General features: G+C 33.3%; 1 protein-coding gene across 7 annotated transcripts in view; it reads left to right on the forward strand.

The window, feature by feature from the left end:
- TASP1 (taspase 1) overlaps positions 1 to 18333 on the forward strand; it is a 304860-nt gene that overhangs the window by 257590 nt on the left and 28937 nt on the right. For all 7 annotated transcript variants that reach the window (XM_074209426.1, XM_074209427.1, XM_074209429.1 and 4 more), the window contains one exon: positions 5385 to 5458. In XM_074209426.1, coding sequence (XP_074065527.1) covers positions 5385 to 5458 — 74 coding nt within the window. The remainder of the gene's footprint in view (positions 1 to 5384; positions 5459 to 18333) is intronic.

Raw genomic sequence — 18333 nt, forward strand, 5'->3', positions numbered from 1 at the left:
AGAAAGCAGGTTTTCCTTGAAGTAAATAAGTCTGTTTTTCAAATGGAATTAAAGACACCTGTTAGGTGGGAGGGGCCTACTGAAATTGTGTGGGAGGGGCTGTGCTTGTTCTTTAGTTTCAACAGTATTTTGTAATTTCCAAGATTGACAGTACTGTGAGTTTGCCTGATCTTTTTCCTATCTTGAAGATGAAATTGATACTAAAAGATGAAGTTTGTGAAAAGAATTTTTAAAGTGAATTAATGATACAGTATTTAAAATTTTAGTTTTTAAATTGTATGAACTCTAATACTTTCTCATTGTGTTCATATTATTTAGCCTTTTAAAAAACCTTTTTTTCCTTTTTTCCAAGACTAGATTTTCAATTTTAAAACTTAAAAGTAGTCACCTTCTTATATATACCCTAAGCATGATTCTTCTTTTCTTTTGGACTAGAAAATGACTCATGTATTACCTTGTCTACAGCCATTGGACTTAGAATTAATTCCTATAAAGTCTCAGCCCTGAAGTCCATCTTTTCTTGGCTTCTGAAATATAGAATTCTATGAATGCCAATTTAGCTAACAATAGTATTTAATAGTAAAATTTTCTAAAATAGGAAGGTATTTTAAAAGATTAGAGAGCCAATTTGTTATATATGAGAAGACACTAAAAATCAATCTTATATAGCTGCTCAGTAAATTTTTTAGCAGATTAATAACTAAAAATGTGATGTAAAAAATCCTATGGCAATGTCTAATTCTTTATTTAAAGGAATTCCATCCTTAATTCATTTCAGTGGTTTAAGCAGGTTTTCAGTACAGTTAAATAAAAAGATGTGGCATATATATATATATATATATATATGTAAATATATATAATATATGTGTGTGTGTGTGTGTATATATATATATATATATATATATATATATATATATCTTGCACTAGTATTCAGAAGAACTGAGTGTTAGTCTTAGTTCTGCCAAATTGTCATCTTGTATGAACCTCAACTTTCTCAGCAATATAGGTTTATCTTGCCTGCCTCACAAAATTTTTGTAACCATAAAATATGATAATAAAGTATTATTTGACCAGCATTTTTCTTTGTTCATCTTCCTTCTCTTTAAGTCTATAAATCTATATAGTCCTGGAGAGTCTTCACTTATTTCTTCTGTTCCCCTTCCCTTCTTAATTTTCAGTCACGTTTTGCCTCCTTAGTCATGGTTTACTTCCTTTGTAAAGCCTTCCAAATTCCCCCAATATTAGTTTTCTTTTCCTACTCCACCCAAATGCCTCACCATCTCCCCTTCAACTTCCCCACTTTCTCCCCTTTTATCTATAATTGAATTATTATAACTAATTGCATTATTGTACTTGTGTCCACTGAATAGCATGTAAGTTCCTTGAAGATAGAAACTTCCTTTTTTTAATTTGTGTGGGTACAAGTTTGCTGAATCAAATTGAATTGCATTAATTGAATTTTGTATGAATTCCTTTGCATTATATTGATATAAAAGGAGTGATGGAAAAGGTAGCACAATGGTCTAGCATTATTGAGCCCTTTACAGTTATATTATTATTATTAATAATAATAATATAATTATTATAATATACAATACAATATAATCATTATTAATAATTAATAATAATAACTAGCATTTATGTAATGTGAGAGGACTTTGGAAATATATTTTTGATCCACATAACTGCCCTAAGAGGTATAAACTATTATTATTCCCCCTTTTATAGATGAAGAAATTGAGGCAGGAAAAAACTCATTGGTCATGCATTCAAATAACTCAGAGAAAAACTCTTTAGAGGAGAATTTTTTAATTTTATTTTTTAATTCCTAACATTTGAAGTAAGTTTAATTCTTTTCATTAAACAATAATTTAAACACTATGCTAAATAGCATGGAACGTGCTATGACTCAGGGGCTTGGGAATACCAGCTGATTTGACACCATCCCTTTGTTTAGTAGGTTTTCATCTTATGTTCCCATTTTCCTTGCAAGAAATTCTGGGGTTTAAGGCTAAGCAGCAAATGGTCAAGGGATTCAATTCTGGTAAGGACTGTTAACTTTTGAATGACAAACTTTTTTTAAAAAAATCAGCAAAAGTCAGAGATTTTTTCTTTTTGGATAGACTATACAATCCATTTGCATGCAGAAAATTACATTGCAACCCTGGCAAGGAAATTTTGCTTCCTTGATTTAATTTAAGATGACTGATTGGGAGATTCTTTACTTGGAAGAGAGATCCAAGCAGAAAGCAGTGTGTGAATAGTAGTTAATAAGATGAGGAAGTTGCAATTTAAATGTCATTAAAAGGCAAACCCCAATGTTTGAGTTGAGTCAAGCTGTCATACATAGTATGTTGTCAGTACAACTTAAATAGAACCCCTCTCAGGAGGAATACCCTGAGGGGCTAATACAGTAGTCTGAAAGCAGTTAATGTAATTTTAACAATTTTGCAAAGAGACTGGCCTGTAATATGTACAAATCATTCTAATTTTCCTCCTAGTACCCATTAGCTTGTCATCTTGGTAGAACACATGTTCTGCACATCTCTGTGTAATACAATTTCTGTCATTGTAACCATATATTGACAGTGCTTCTCCTTTCCTCATATCACAGTCCTCTGATATGAGACATTTTGTTATCAGTTGGTGGATGAACTTTATAGATCTTATTTTAAATTTTTTACATACATTAATGTTAAAAATATTTTGAGCAATTTTTGTCTTTTAAAAATTATCTTTGTTACCAATTGACAATCTTTTCCCATGTTTACAAAATACATCTAATATCCTAGTATTAGTGTTTTACAACTGTTAGCTTAATGATAAATGTTCCAGTTATCACATTGAAAATAATATATTCTATCTACCAAATTAGTATTTTCTACCCCTGAAATATAATTCTAAATATTTTTTGAACATGGGGAAACTTTAATTTGTTTACCAGTAATCAAAGCTTTAGTTTCAAAGAAACATTTTAATTGTAAAGGATGACACTTTGCTATTAAAATACTGTTTTAATTATTATTGAAATTAAAATAAGAAGCTGTATTATTATTATCCTTTTAAAAATGCTATTATCACTGTGACCACTACTAATAAAGTTAATAAAATAATATCCAAATTTACATAGTACTTACTAGTGTCAGACAGTATTGTAAACATTTTACAATTATCAACTCATTTGATTCTCACAACACTGGGAAGTGGTTATTTATTATTATTATTATTATTATTATCATCATCATCCTCATTTTACAGATGAGAAAACTGAGGCAAACAGAATTGTCTTGTGCAGGGTCACACAGTTAATAAGTATCTGAAGTCAAATTTGAACTCAAGTTTTCCAGACTCCAGACCCAGTTCTCTATCCTCAATTCCACTTAGCTGCTGAATTAAAGAATTGTCTCTTTGATAATAATGAAAATTAAAGTTTAATTCAAAAAATATTTAACAATAATAGTATATTATTCAGTTTTCTAAAAACAATCTCAAATGCCACTATTTTTTTCCTAGTTTTCCAGTGGAAAAGGTTGTGTAAGGCAAGTTTTCTACATGAAGAGTTTTATTCTGGCAATGAATAATTTTGGATTGTCATTATTCTCAACAATATTCCAAAACCAATTTCATTTTCTGAGGTCTTAAATATAAACTAGAAATTCATACTTGTCAAAGATGAAAAATTTATCACTGAAGTACAGTGATTCCTTTAAAAAGAGCAAGTCAATATATGAATAAATGTAACCTTAAAATTTGCATAATGTTGATTCAGTATTTGGTCATTTGAACATGATCTGGTTGGAAATTTATGTTTGTTTATCAAATTTCTCACAATAAAAATTAACTGTGCAAGAGTATGGAAGGGTAGGGTTAAAAATACTTGGAACAAAACAAGATTTGTTCAGGCACTTGTGTGTGTGTGTGTGTGTGTACACACACACACACACACACACACACACACACACAGACAGAGACATATATATATATATAAATTAAAAACTGGTTTGTAATTTGCTGATTATTCTCTTATTTAAGAAAGTTCCTGAAAGGCATCTACTTAAAAACAATTTGTTCACTTCATTTGATTTGCTCTCTATTCTAAAAGAAATAAAATACATTTCTTTAAAAATATTTCATAATTCAGACTTTATTTAGGTTGGCAACCATTTTTCCTCATTATTTTGAAAAACTGAGTATGACTATGTTTTGTAAAAATTATTATAGTGAAGTAATCACTGCTAAAAGAAATAATCCTTTACATATGTCACTTGCCTTATGAGATAAAGGTAGTTCTTAAAGACCCTGAGTAATTTCAATTTTTGCAAATTATCTTGCATTTTAAATTAGCCAAGGAGTTTGCTATTTTCGAGAAATTTAAGAATTTTCTACATTTTTTCTTTTCTTTATTTCCTTTTTTATTTTTTAGGCTTACTTATCAGTGATTATCATCCTTTACTTGGGGACAGGGATGAAAGTGTTTTTGAAGAAATGCCAGTTTTGTATACAAACACAATAACAATGTCATGATGGAGAGGGAAATTGAGAAAGACTTCTTGAATCCACTGACTATTGAGAGATTTAGAATATCCCAGACTTTGTATATAGAAGAAAAGCCATCTGTAAAAACTTGGTTGCTTGACTTGCGTGATGGTGTTTTCTTACAGCATTTAGTTGAGAGTCTGCTGAGCAGATTGGCAGATTGGGTGATTAATTAATTATGAGGGAGTAAGCCACATAACTAAAGAGAACTTTTTTTTCTCCTGGTTTTTTCTTCCACAGATGTCTGGCAAAGGCTTCAAAATCTTAGGATCACTGATCCTAAAGTTGTGTCTGAATTCAAATAGTTGTCTTCAGAATTAATTGGCTGATAGATATGAACAGACTGATGGCCAAGTATTCATAGGCTTCAGTGTTGAATAATACATTTTGATCATCACAAACTTCTGACATTTTTTAAAAGACAGGTGTAGAGATGTTTTCTTTAAAGGCTTGTTTGGTTTAAACATACTTCGGTATGCTACTATACATAGAAATTTATTTTTAAAAGAAACTGTATTATAGACTCAATTTATATACTTACAGGATTTTTACAAAAACACTGCAGGTTCTAAACAGAAGAGCTTTTATTTATTATATGTAATAATCATAAATTTTGACAAGGAAGAAATTCAATTTTCATTCCACAATAAATGGCACTACATGGCTTTAAGTATTAAATCATTCTTGACATTTATGCATAGTTTAATTCAAACCGAGGAGCAAATGGAAAGTATTGAGTATTAATAGTTACAGAAATATTATCTTTAACTCTTCTATTAAAATGCAAAGATTTATTTTCCATGCTTAATCTGAATGCATTTATTTGTGTTTCTCCCCACCCATGGTAGTGGAATTTCTATGGAGCCATACAACTGAGAGCATGTGTGTTGGATATATGTCAGCCCAGGATGGCAAAGCTAAGGTAAGTCATAGAAATTACTTTGTAACCTGCAAAATCTAGAATCATTAAAATGTTATAACTAGGTGATTTGATTCATTATATTCCTTCTGTGCCTCCCTTTAGCACTATTTATGGATTAGGATTGTGAAAGAGCAAATATATCAAAGAAACACCTGAGTGTGGTTTGCAGACTTGACCCTATTTTGCTAAGGCCACACTTAACAATTGCTTGTTTAAGAATAGATAGTACAGTGCTACTTGATATCTTGTTTCCTTTCTAACTTTACAAATAGGATGTATTATACTTTTAAGACTCCTTTTTCCTTAAAAACTTTTAAACTTCATGTTGGAAACATTCGTTATTGGACTATAAATTGGACTATAATTGGACTATAATTATTTCCCATTCACCCCATCTATATTGCATATTCCCTTATGACAGAAAATTCATAAAATATTTAATTTAGAGATTATATCTGACAGCATAAATGAGTCTGCATTGGTCGTCTCCCACCAATCTGCTGTGATGAAACTTTATTATCTTTTCTCTTATTTTAGTAGTTTTTCAGTTATTTAGAATACATATTTTAGTGATTTTTTATTTGCATTTCTTAATAACAATGTTCGTCCTACATTTTTGAAGAAGATCACAATATCAGGGAGATGATGTATGAATTGGATTTGAGTGAGTGGGATGTTATGTTAAGTCATCAACCTCACTTTCTCCTCCACAGCCATCTGGGTCCAGTGGCCAGATATGAATTAGGACAACTGGAGATGGTCCTGAATGTGAGGCAATCGGTATTAAGTGACTTGCTCAAGGTCACGTAGCTAGTAAGAGTCAAGTATCTGTCATCAGATCTGAACTCCTATCCTCCTGATTCCAAGACCAGTGTTCTATCAGCTGTGCCATCTACCTGCCCATTTACATTTTTTAGCTTTCTTCTGGTTATGGTTATTTCACTCCTTTTCATTTCATTTTAATTTTCCCATGTTTCTCTGTGTCCACAGACATTGGAGCTATAACTGATTGTGCTGTGTGATACTCCTAACTATTGCAACTAAGAATCACTGAAGTGTGTCAGTTAGAGTTTTTTTAATTTTTAAATTCTTATATTTTGAAATTGTTCAAACAGATTCAGAAAGCAAATTCTACTAAAATGAAACCGTGTAATTAGTAAGTATGCAAAAATATCATAAACTGAGTATTCATGAGTAGAAAATTCTGATTCTGATTTGACGTTTTATGATTAGCAACATTCCTGAGAGTTCAGACCTTATTAGCTGTCTAAGTTCTGTCCTCACTGAAGACTTATTTCAGGCAGTTCATATATAAAAAAACAAAATTTAGATCCTCATTCCTTTGTTCTGACCTCAGCAAACTGAGCACTACTTTCCATTAGTAATCAGTTGTTTGAGGATTGTTTTTGGTAGATGAACTAAAAATTACTTTGTTCCTGATAAATGGAAATCTAAATTCTCTGGTGGGCCAGTTATAAGACTTGAACTTAGATAGTGGGAATAAAAATTAAAATTCATATGTAAATTTTCAGAATAAAATGAATTTTTCACATCAATAACAATTTACAGTATAACCATCTTGGTTTCCTAGCACTTTGAGAAGAGTCACAGACAAATGAGCTATAATTTTTAATATTTAAAAGTCAGATATTGAGTTTTTACTCTGGTCAATGTACTGAGCATACAAGTTTGTCCTCAAGGAGTTTGTAATTTAATAGATCAATAATTTGTTTTCTTGGTGTCAACTGAACAAAGATTATAATTCTTTTGTTCTACTTTTTCTTTCAATTTAAAACCCCTTAAAGTCATGTAAAAAAACAATTTTTTTCATTTAATGACTCAAATAGAGAATATATCTATGTTTTGAAGGAAATTCTCAGATCTCAATTGCAGAACCCTGAAGTTTCTGTCACTCTGTATGTGTTGAGTTCAGACTCAAAATAACCTTTAGAAAAGCAAAAATTTATGGCATTGAATGCAGCATTAAAAAAATTGTGTTGTGTATAATCATATTTATAAAGTCCCTTGTGAGGAAGTGTTCTTGTTATTCCCAGCTGGTGGTGGCCTAGAGAAGACTCTTTAATATTTAACATGAAATCTGGCTAGTAAAGAGAGCTAACAGTGCAACATGGTGCCCAAAGATGTTTTGCTCACAGTTGCATCGTTTGACATCTGGTGTATATTGTTTTCATATTGCTGGTAAATTCTCCAGCTGGTAATCTTGATTGGACTGACAGACACAGCTGCTCCTCTTGCTTCACTTTTAAATTATGTTTTTGACCTTCCTTGAAGAGAGTTAATCCCTCTCCCTTTCTTCCTCCTTTGAGCCTGTGGCTGCAAATGCTTTCCAGAGAAAAACCACAAATGCCTTGGCTGCTGGCTTCTATTGATCAAAAAATCATCTCTTCTGTCATAAAGACTGGAATTTTATTGTATTGCAAGTAAGACAAAGTTATAGATGAGAAACTGGGCTCAAAATAGAGGCATAATGAGACACAATAGTCTTTTTTAAAAAAGTAAATATTTGGCATGATTCCTCTCTTTCCTGGCTTCTATGATTGTATAATTATTGAATTAGTGAGCATACACATTTAGCATGATTACCTGTTTTCAAAACATAAGTTTTAGAGTATTTTGAGTGTTGTACTTACTCAAAATGAGTAAGGCAGTAGGCTTATAAAGCTTATCTTAATTTATCTTTTATTTTTTAAATTCTATCTTCTTTATATCCATTATCAATCTTGAACACCAAATCCATTCCAAAGATATTAACCTAAGAATTGAAATAGAATGTGGAATCAGAACAATTAGGAAAGATAATAATCAGAAGCTTTACTTCTTATTCTAAAGAGGAACCATTTTGATGATTAATATTTAATTTCCAAAACAGCATGGCATATAGAAAGTCCTCTGCATTATTTCCATGAGAATTTTTTCTGAATGAAACAAAGATGACTGCAACAATATTTATGAGGCACATGGAATATAACCAGAATTCTGAAGTTGGAAGGAACCTTAGAAGATCAAACCCCTCTCATCCCCAGTCTCTCACTTCTCTTCAATCTCTCCCTATCTACCCATTTCTTCCCTTTGCTGTAAACAAGCCCATGTCTCACCATCCTCAAAATACTCTTACTTGATCCATCCATTGTGCTAACTATTGTCCTATATCCTTTCTGCCTATTTTAATGGCTAAACTTAGCCTTAAGGACTGTCTACAATAGATGTTTCTACTTCTCTCATTTTTTAACCCCTTATAATATGACCTCTGGTCTCAGCATTGTACTGAAATTGCTTTGTCCAAAGTTTCCAATGATCTCTTCATTACCAAACCCAGTGACCTTTTCTCAACTCTCACTCTTCTTGACTTCCCTGTTCCCTTTGCCTGTTGATCTCCCTCTCCTTGATACTCTTAACTCTCCTCCTACCTATTTGGTCATGCCTTCTCAGGTTCCTTTGCTCAATCTTTATCTAGGTCCCACCCTCTAACTATTAGTGTTCCACAGTGTTCCTATCTTAGGTCTTCTTTCTTTCAGACATATTGAATTGAATGTCCAAGAGACATCTTAAACTTAACAAGTTAGAAATCACCTCTCCCCTCCTCTCTTCCCTTTTGCTGTAGAGGGCAACAGTAACCTCCCAGTCCCTCAGGCTCATCTAGGTGCCATCCCCAATCCTCAGTGTTTCACTCTCCTTTGACATTGGTATAGATACTCATCATTTAAGACCTGGACTATTGCAGTAACTGGCTGATAGATCTGCCCACTTTTCTCCCCCCTCTAATGCATCATTCAGCTGCCAAAGTGATTTTCTTTAGAGACAGGTCTGATCATGTCATGTCCATCCCACCCAAAACTGTAAACTCCAGTGGCTACTCTGGCCTCAAGGATCAAATACAAAATCCTCTCTTTTGCATTCAGATTCCTTCCTAGCTTAGCCTCCCACCCTATCTTTACAATCTTCTTGCAACTTACAAGCCATTATGTATTTTTTGATTTAGTGACACTGACTTCCTTGCTAGGCTCCAGACAAGATCCTCAATCTCTATGCTCTAGTATTTTCTCTAGCTGTTCCTCATGTCTGGAATGTTCTTATGAATCACATCTCCACCTACTTGGCTTTCCTGGCTTCCTTCCAATCCAAACTAAAATCCCATCATTTGTAGGAAGACTTTCTCTACCTCTCTTAATCCTAGTGCCTTCCCTTTCTTAATTATTTTCTATTTATCCTGTATATAGCTTGTTTGTATGTGTTATTTGTTTTCCACCCCACTCCACCTCCATTAGATTGTGAGCTACTTGAGCTCCTTGGCAAGGACTATCTTTTAATCTCTTTTTAATATCCCCCATGATTAGCACAATGCCTTGAATCTAGTAGGTGCCTAATAAGTGTTAAATGATTGACTGAGAGTTATATTTTAATCTAACCTAGGCTCAAAAAAGAAATCATTCCCATTCTAACATACCCATTAAATGTCATGTTAGTTTCTGCTTGTAACCCCCTTGTCTCCGGAGACAGCCCATTCCATTTTGGGATACCTCTGATTATTAGTAAGTTTTTTTCCCCCCTGATATCAAGTCTAAATCTGCCTCTTTGCCAGCTTTCATATGTTATTCCCACTTCTGTCCTCTAAGGCCAACCAGAAGTCTAATCCCTCTTCCACATAACAACCCTTCAAATTCTTAATTAAACACAACTATCATATTCCCTGTCGTCTTCTTCGCTAGGAAAACATCTCCAGTTCTTCAACCACTCCTCATATGGCATTGACTCAAAGCTCTTCAACATCTTTTTTATCCTCCTTTGGATACTGTAGCTTAAATTTGGTACTCATAATTGAATACAGTGATATTCCAGATGTAGTTTGACCTTTACAGAGTACAATGGGCCTATCATCTCTTTATTCTTGGAAGCTATTCCTCCAAACACAGACAAAAAATAGCTTTAGCTCTTTTTTGACTTCCACATCACACTTCTGACTTATTTGTATTTGCAGACACTAGAACACACAGGTATTTTTCCGCAAACTGGCCATCTAACTTTGCTACCCCATTTTTAAACTGTGCAGTTGATTTTTTGAACCCAAGATTAAGACCTTACATTTATTCTTTTTTTTAAATTTCATATTATTAGAATCAGCCCAATAATGTAGGCTGATAAAATGTTTTGGGTTTCTCATCCTCCTAGTTTTGTGTCATCTACAAATTTGAAAAGCATGCTATCAATGCTTTCATTTAAATCATTGATTAAAATGGTAAGCAAGACAGGGTCAACCACAGTCTCCTAGAGCACTGCCTTATAGACTTCTGCCATGTTGGCATTGAACCATTAACAGCTATTTTGAGACTGATGAATCAATCAGTTCTGAATTGAATAGTATTGTTAGTATTTTATCAAATGCATTGCTAAAATCTAGATAAACTATATCTACTTTTTCTCCATGATGTACCAATTTGTTAGCCCCATCCAAAAAAAGAAATAAGATTGGCCTGATATGGCTTGTTATTCATGAAATCATTCTGGCTTTTTGTAATCAATAGTTTCTTTTCTGGATGTTCATTAACTACCTTTTAAATAATTGGTTCTGAAACTTTCCCAGGGATTACAGTCAACTTACTTCTGTCAAATTTGTAGACTAGTCTTTTCTCTTTTTTGAAAATTTATTCAAGCAGCTAGATGGCACAGTGGATAGAGCACCAGCCCTGGGGTCAGAAGGACCAGAGTTCAAATCCAAACTCAGGAACTTAATATTTGCCAGCTGTGTGGCCTTGGGCAAGTCACTTAACCCCATTGCCCACCCCACCCCCCAAAAAGAAGGAAAAAAAAGAAATAAAATATATTCTTCTCCAGGCTCATCTATTTTCTCCTATTTTCCACAATGTTGTAAAGTATCCCTGTAGTTCATTTTGGCCAACTAGCTTGAATATCTTTGAATCAAAGATAATTTGACCTCTTTAACTGTCTCCTTACTTGTCAAGGATATTTACTACTTAATTTTGTTTTGTCCTTTCTAGCCCAGAGATCATTGTTCTTGGCAGAGAAAATAGAAAAACAGTAAGAATCAAAGAGATTCCTCTATCTTCTCTTTCTTGTTAGCATAGACATTGCTAGATGCCCTGAAAAACTCTTCAGAAATTATCACAGGCATTTTTAAGCAGTATAACTTTGAACCATTGTTATTTAGGAAATTTACAATCTTGAGAACAAGAATTTGCTTATTTAAGATTATAAAACTTTATATTAGTTAGAAACCAGGCTAAGAATAAACATTCCAAATTCTCCTGTTCACTTTGGATAGCTCATATTAACCTTCCTGGGTTTCATCATTGTAAAATCAAAGGGTTTGTTTACATGATATGTAACTTTATAATATTCTTTGATTCTGATTCTTATTGAATCCTGTGTGGATTAAATTATTAAACTATTAAATATTTATATTTTATATAGCACTTCTTTATAAGGTTTTTTTAAAAAACATTTTATGGCAGAAAACATTTCTCTTTTTAATATATGTAGTCACAGAGGCAAAAATAAATAAATTAATTACTCTGGCCTTGTGAAATAAGGGATTGAGCATGATTTATAGATTGTGATCACTGATCTCTCAAAGTAACTATGATGCTGCTAAATAATATTCAACTTACTGTTATCTCAAAGTTCCTTTTTTAAAAATTATGTTGGTTTAGTACAACTTGTTATTTAGAAGTCATATGTCTCCTGTTGCTGAATGAAACTGGAAAAAGACACAAAATAGGAATGACTGAGTTCCACTACAAATTTATGTTGTCTAATATCATTTGGGTTTTTATTGCAGCATTTTATTTATCCCTAATTGAGTCTGTATTTCATTCTCCTCTGCTGCTGTTTCAGAACTTTCTTTTCTCTTTTAGAGTCCTCTACATAATATTCTCTACCCCCACACTCTATCTTACCTAAGGAGTTAGCTGAGAAAATGAATTCCATTTGCTGGAAGCATCTTTTTCTTTCCTTCACTGCATTAATAAACTCTTGCCATCAGCTTACTTGCTCTATTCTCATTTTCTCCAATCTTGAATTTGAAATAGCCCTTCTTACCAAATCCAACTCCTCTGTGTGTATCCTATACTTAAGAGTCTTCTTAAACTCCTTCTAAGTCATATCATTCTAATCATTAGTTTTTCCCTATTTGATTCTTTCCTGTTGCCTACAAACAAGTTTCTCACATCCTTTGACTCAAAAACCCCCAAAATCACCTTCTTTAGGCTCTAATATTTCTCTCTTCATTTTCTTAGCCAAATTCATAAAAAAAAAAACCCTACTGGTATTCATTGCCTTTTCTTCCATTGATCTTAGTTATCCTTTTGACTTTTGCAGTTTTGCTTTTGAACTCAAGTGAAATGGTTCCCTCCAAAACTGACAAATCTAACAATCTTTTCTCAGGTTTCATCCTTCATGACCAAAAACAACCTAGGAAGTTTTTTGGAGGTTTAGAGGCTCCAAATCACTCTGATTCTCAGTGATTGGCCATCAATAGGTCTCAGGCTAAGTCTTCTTGGCCTTTGTTTGGGTCTTGATTGATTCATTGCAAATTTAAACAGCAATTGTTTCTGTTTTGGCCAGAAACTCTTGAGATTCTTCCTTTCCCAGACTGATTTTGTTTTGACTTTGAGAAAGAGGCTCCTTGCTTCTTTTCTTCTTCACCTACCATAATCACTAAGATACCCTGAGGATCTTAGCCTCCCAACAATTTTTTTCTTCTTTTTTGGGAGTGATCATTCTTGGCCTCTTTACCTCAGTCAAACTTAAAAAATTAAGGTCCCCCACTTCATCCAGAGCCATTTCCAGTTGTCTTGAACCACTGGATCCAGGTGACTCTGGAGGAAAAAGTGAGGCTAGTGACTTTGCACAGCAATCCTCCTCATTTGAATCAAACTCACTTGCATATCATGGTATCACCTCCCTGATGTCATATTCTTTAAGAATGAAGGAGAAACAAAAACAACAGCTTTATTCAATATTCTTTTTTATTTTTATTCTTTATTTTTATTTTTTTTTAGGTTTTTGCAAGGCAATGGGGTTAAGTGGCTTGCCCAAGGCCACACAGCTAGGTAATTATTAAGTGTCTCAGGTCAGATTTGAGCTCAGGTACTCCTGGCTCCAGGGCGGGTGCTCTATCCATTGCACCACCTAGTCACCCTTTATTCAATACTCTTAACCAACTTTTCACCCTGTATATATTTCTCTCAGGGTTTTGTTTTTTTGGTGACATTGCTCTCTCTTATTTAACTCCCTTTTTTTGATCAGGACACAACTTGTTTTTCTGGATCATTACTTCTGTTATGCCTCTTACTGAAGGGTAGCTCAGGGTCCCCCTCCTGTTCCTTCTCTTCTCTCTCAATACTCTCTCACTTGATGACATAAATAGTTTGATGGATAAAACTCTAGACTTAGAGCAAGGAAGTTCTGAGTTCAAATCTTGTCACTGCTTTTTTGACTATGAGCATGCCATTTAATCTTTTTCAGTCTTAGTTTTCTCATCTGTAAAATGAAGATAATAATAATGCTCATCTCCCAAGGTCTTTGTAAGGATCAAATGAGATAAGATTGGTAAAATACTTCACACTTTCTTAAAGCATAACATAAATATTAAATTACTTATCATTATTAATCATCTCCCATAGGTTTACTTTTGATCTCTATTTGCAGTCCTGCCTCTTTCCTAAGTGTAAGTCTTGTTTGACCAACTTCTTATTGGACATTTCAAACTCAACAAGTCCAAAACAGAACTTACAATCATACCTTCAAAATATGCCCTCTTGCTCAACTTCCTATCATTCTCCCAGCCCTACATAGTCTTGGTGTCATCCTTGACTCTTCACCAGCATTCACCTCATTTATCCAATCAGTAACGAATTCTGGTTGTTTGTACCTTTAAAACATGTTGTGCATCCATGCCTTTCTTCTGCTCACACAGTCACCTCACTGCTCATTCACCTCATTTTCTTCTGCATGTCCCTGACTCAGATCTCACCTCATTTTTTTTAGGTTTTTTTTTGAAAGGCAAATAGGATTAAGTGGCTTGCCCAAGGCCACACAGCTAGGTAATTATTAAGTGTCTGAGATGAGATTTGAACCCAGGTACTCCTGACACCAGGGCTGGTGCTTTATCCACTGAGCCACTTAGCCGCCCCACCTCATTCTTTTTCATCCTCCATATAACTGTCAAATAATTTCCTAAAGCATAAGTAAAACAATGCCACCATCATGCTCAATAAATTCTAATGGAGTTTTTTTTTTTATCACTTGGACTAAATATGAGCTCTCTTTGACATTTAAAGCCTCTTATAACCAGACCCCAATCTACTTTTTCAGTACTATTACATATTTCCTTCATGTTCCTTGCTCATTGTCAGTCAATCAACAAGCATTTATTGAGTGCTTACTATATTCCAGGTACTTTGCTAATATCTGTGAATACAAGTACAAATAAAAATGAAGACTGTGTTTGCCGTCAAAAACATAATGGTCATGGGAAAGCCAACATATAAAAGAGAACTAGAAAGTGGAGAGAAGAGGGAGAAGATAACTGATGCCAGGGTTTGAAGGAAAAGCCTAAAGGAATGCAGTCTGGTGAAAAATGAAGAAATAGCTGGTCTGTATGTTCTCCTAAAAATAGAGGCTCAGTGAAGATCTGTGCACTCCAAAGGAGGGGCTGTGCCCAGGAGCAGAGGGTGCAAGTCTAGGGCTGAAGTGATTGTCCAGGGAGAAGGGTTTCTCAGGCATTAGGGAGAAATTCAAAGGGTTGCTACTGGATTGGAAATGCATTCCTTTTCCTATTCTTGTACCTTTGCATTAGAATGTACTCTTTCCTCATCTCTGCCTCCTCCAAGTTTTTGGAATACAAATTCATTATTTGGTATAAATTGTTAGGAAAGCAGGAAAACAATCTGATAGAAATTGGGCATAGGCCAATATCTTACACTAATCACATTAGGTCCAAATGGATACCTGGATTAGATATAAAGAGAGATATTACAAGAAAATTAGAAGAACATGGAACATATTAACTTTCAGATTTGTGAGTAGATAAATAATTTATAAATAACTGAGAAAAAGAGCAGTATGAGGTATAAAATGACTAATTTCAATTACATTAACTTAAAAGATTTTGTACAAATAAAACGAATGTAGCCAAGATAGAAGGAAAGAAGAAAATTGAGGGGAAAATTTATAGACAGTTTCTCAGATAAAAATTTCATATCTCAAATATATTAGTAATCTTATAATACTTTAAGAATATAAGTCATTCCCCAATTGATAAAAATCAAACAACATGAAGTCAATTTTCCAATGAAGAACTTAATATATAATCAATTATAAAGTGCTCTAAATCATTACTGATTGGAGAAATACAAATTAAAACAACTTTGAGATATCATTTTACAGCTATTAGATTGGATAAAATGATTAAAGGGGAAAATAATGAACATTGGAGGAGATGTGGAAAAATTGGAACAGTAATTCACTTTTGGTGGAACTATTACATGGTCCAGTCATTTTAGAGAATAACCTGTAATTGTGCCCAGAGTTATTAAACTACTTATACCCTTTGACCCAGGAATACCACTACTAGGTCTATTTCCAAAGGTAATTAGGGGGAAAAGAAAGGAATCTATATCTTCTAAAATATGTGGTGGCAAAGAACTGGAAATTGCAGGAACTATCATCAATTGGTGAATAACTAGACAAGTTGTGGTATATGATTGTGAAAGAATACAACTGTGGTCTAAGAAATGATGGACTTGATGATCTTAGAAAAATGTGTAGACTTATATGATATAATGAAGGGAGTAAAAGCAATATTGTTTTAAGAAAAACTTTGAATGACTAAGTCATTTTGACTATTCTAAATATCCAAATTAATTACAAAGGACCCATGAAGGATGCAATCTGCACCCAGAGAAAGAACTGAGAAATAGAAACTGATAAATAAAAAGAACTGATAAATAAACAAATAAATTAAAAACTAGAGTATGTATAAAATGTTTTTTATACACACACACACACACACAATTTGTGCATAATAGTATCTATAGGGCAGTGGTGGGGGGGAGGAAAAAGAAAAAATTTTTAAATTACATAATAATTTTATCACATATTTTTTAAAATAGCAAGTTGTGGGCAATATATTTCCCATTTCATGTGTAATTGTCTTTTTTTTTCTTTTCTAATGTTTTATGAAAGTACTTGTTTCATTTTTTAAGTTCAGAATAAGAATTTAAAAAAGCTCAGTTACTACCTTCCACATGAGATCTTTAGTGATCCTCTGAGCTGCTGGATCCTTCCTTCCAAAAGTCTCCTTAATATCTGCTTTGTATGCTATATACCTAAGTATGTGTACTTCTTCTCTTATAGACCTTAAATTCCTAGATAGCACTCCTTTTTTATTGTTTAGTACACTACCTAGTACATATCAGGTACCCAATAAATACTTGTGGATTAATTGATTAATGAAAATTGAAAGAGACAAGAAACTTGTAAAGTACCATCTTATGACACTTACTGACTTTGTACCTTAGAAAAGCTACCTAACCCTTCTGCATGTAGTACAGAAAGTACTTGATTCAGAGGCAGAACTTCTTGCATCGAAGACTTGATAGTACCATCTTTCACTATCCATGTAAGTCACTTAACTTCTCTTTCCTCATTTTTGAAATAAAAAGAATTACATTTGAGCCATTTATTTCCCCAGGCTGTTGTGGTGAAAGTGCTCTGCTGTTGTTATCTATAAAATGGAAATAATAGTCTTGCCTACTAACAGGAGAACAAACCAGTTCACATTTGATTTTTTCCACCTACTCTTTTTTGCTTTTAGTAAATATTCATATTCTCGAAGCAGATATATCTGAATTTGATATTGTAGTACAGTATTATGTAATTTTAATATAGTACCTACCATTATTTGTTTCCCAGGAGGAAAGGATTCCAACATTCTTAAAGGATTAAAAACCTCAGTTTAAAAGAAACACTCAGTAATTAGAGACAGCACAGATGAGATTTCTGAAGCCATACTATGACTTAATATGCCTAAAACACAGACATGAGGGAAAGATTAACAGTTTAAAACAGTACATGAAATAGGAAATTATCAAAAGAAATGGAAAGAAAATATAGGAAGAATTGATGATTGGCACTGTGTCAAATTTAACTTATAAATGTGAACCAACTGGAAGAAGAAATAGAGGACATCCCAGGGAAAGATGGGAGGAAAACACATTAGTGATTCTATGGCCAGACTTTAAGCCTATAATTTTTTTTCTGAAATGATGATAGTTCAGAGATTTCAAAATATCTTGTGACTCAATAGGGTACCAACTCATTTATTGCCATAAGATGTATTTTGATGAAGTCTGGGTTTTGCCTACAAATTGGCTTTAAAGATCAATTCACCAAGTGATTTTATTTAAAACAAAATGTCTCCTCCAAAAAGTAAACCATCATTCACTGCTGAGCTGAGTTGAATTTTTTGGGGGTGTGGTTGTTTTAGGAACCCCTAGGCAATTATCTTGGTCATGACTTAGTTCCCTAAACATGAGAAAACAAAGCATCCAATTGGTCTGTTTGTTGTGACTCCTATAAAACAAACTCCAATTTTATGATAGTGCCTGACTGATAGATAGCACATAGAGATTTACAGGGACAATAACCCAGATTTAAAGGCAACCACTTAGACCAGTATAGCCTCTGAACAAATTATAACTCTTTTTAGTAACCTACTTAAAATATTACCCCCTGAAAAAAAAGAGTTCCTACTTCCTAGAAACAAATTTCATTTTACAAAATTAGTAGGTTAAGTGCTACTAAAGATAATATATGCAGGGTACATCTCATTGTTT

This window comes from Macrotis lagotis, chromosome 1 (genome assembly GCF_037893015.1).
Source record: "Macrotis lagotis isolate mMagLag1 chromosome 1, bilby.v1.9.chrom.fasta, whole genome shotgun sequence".
Taxonomy (NCBI): domain Eukaryota; kingdom Metazoa; phylum Chordata; class Mammalia; order Peramelemorphia; family Peramelidae; genus Macrotis; species Macrotis lagotis.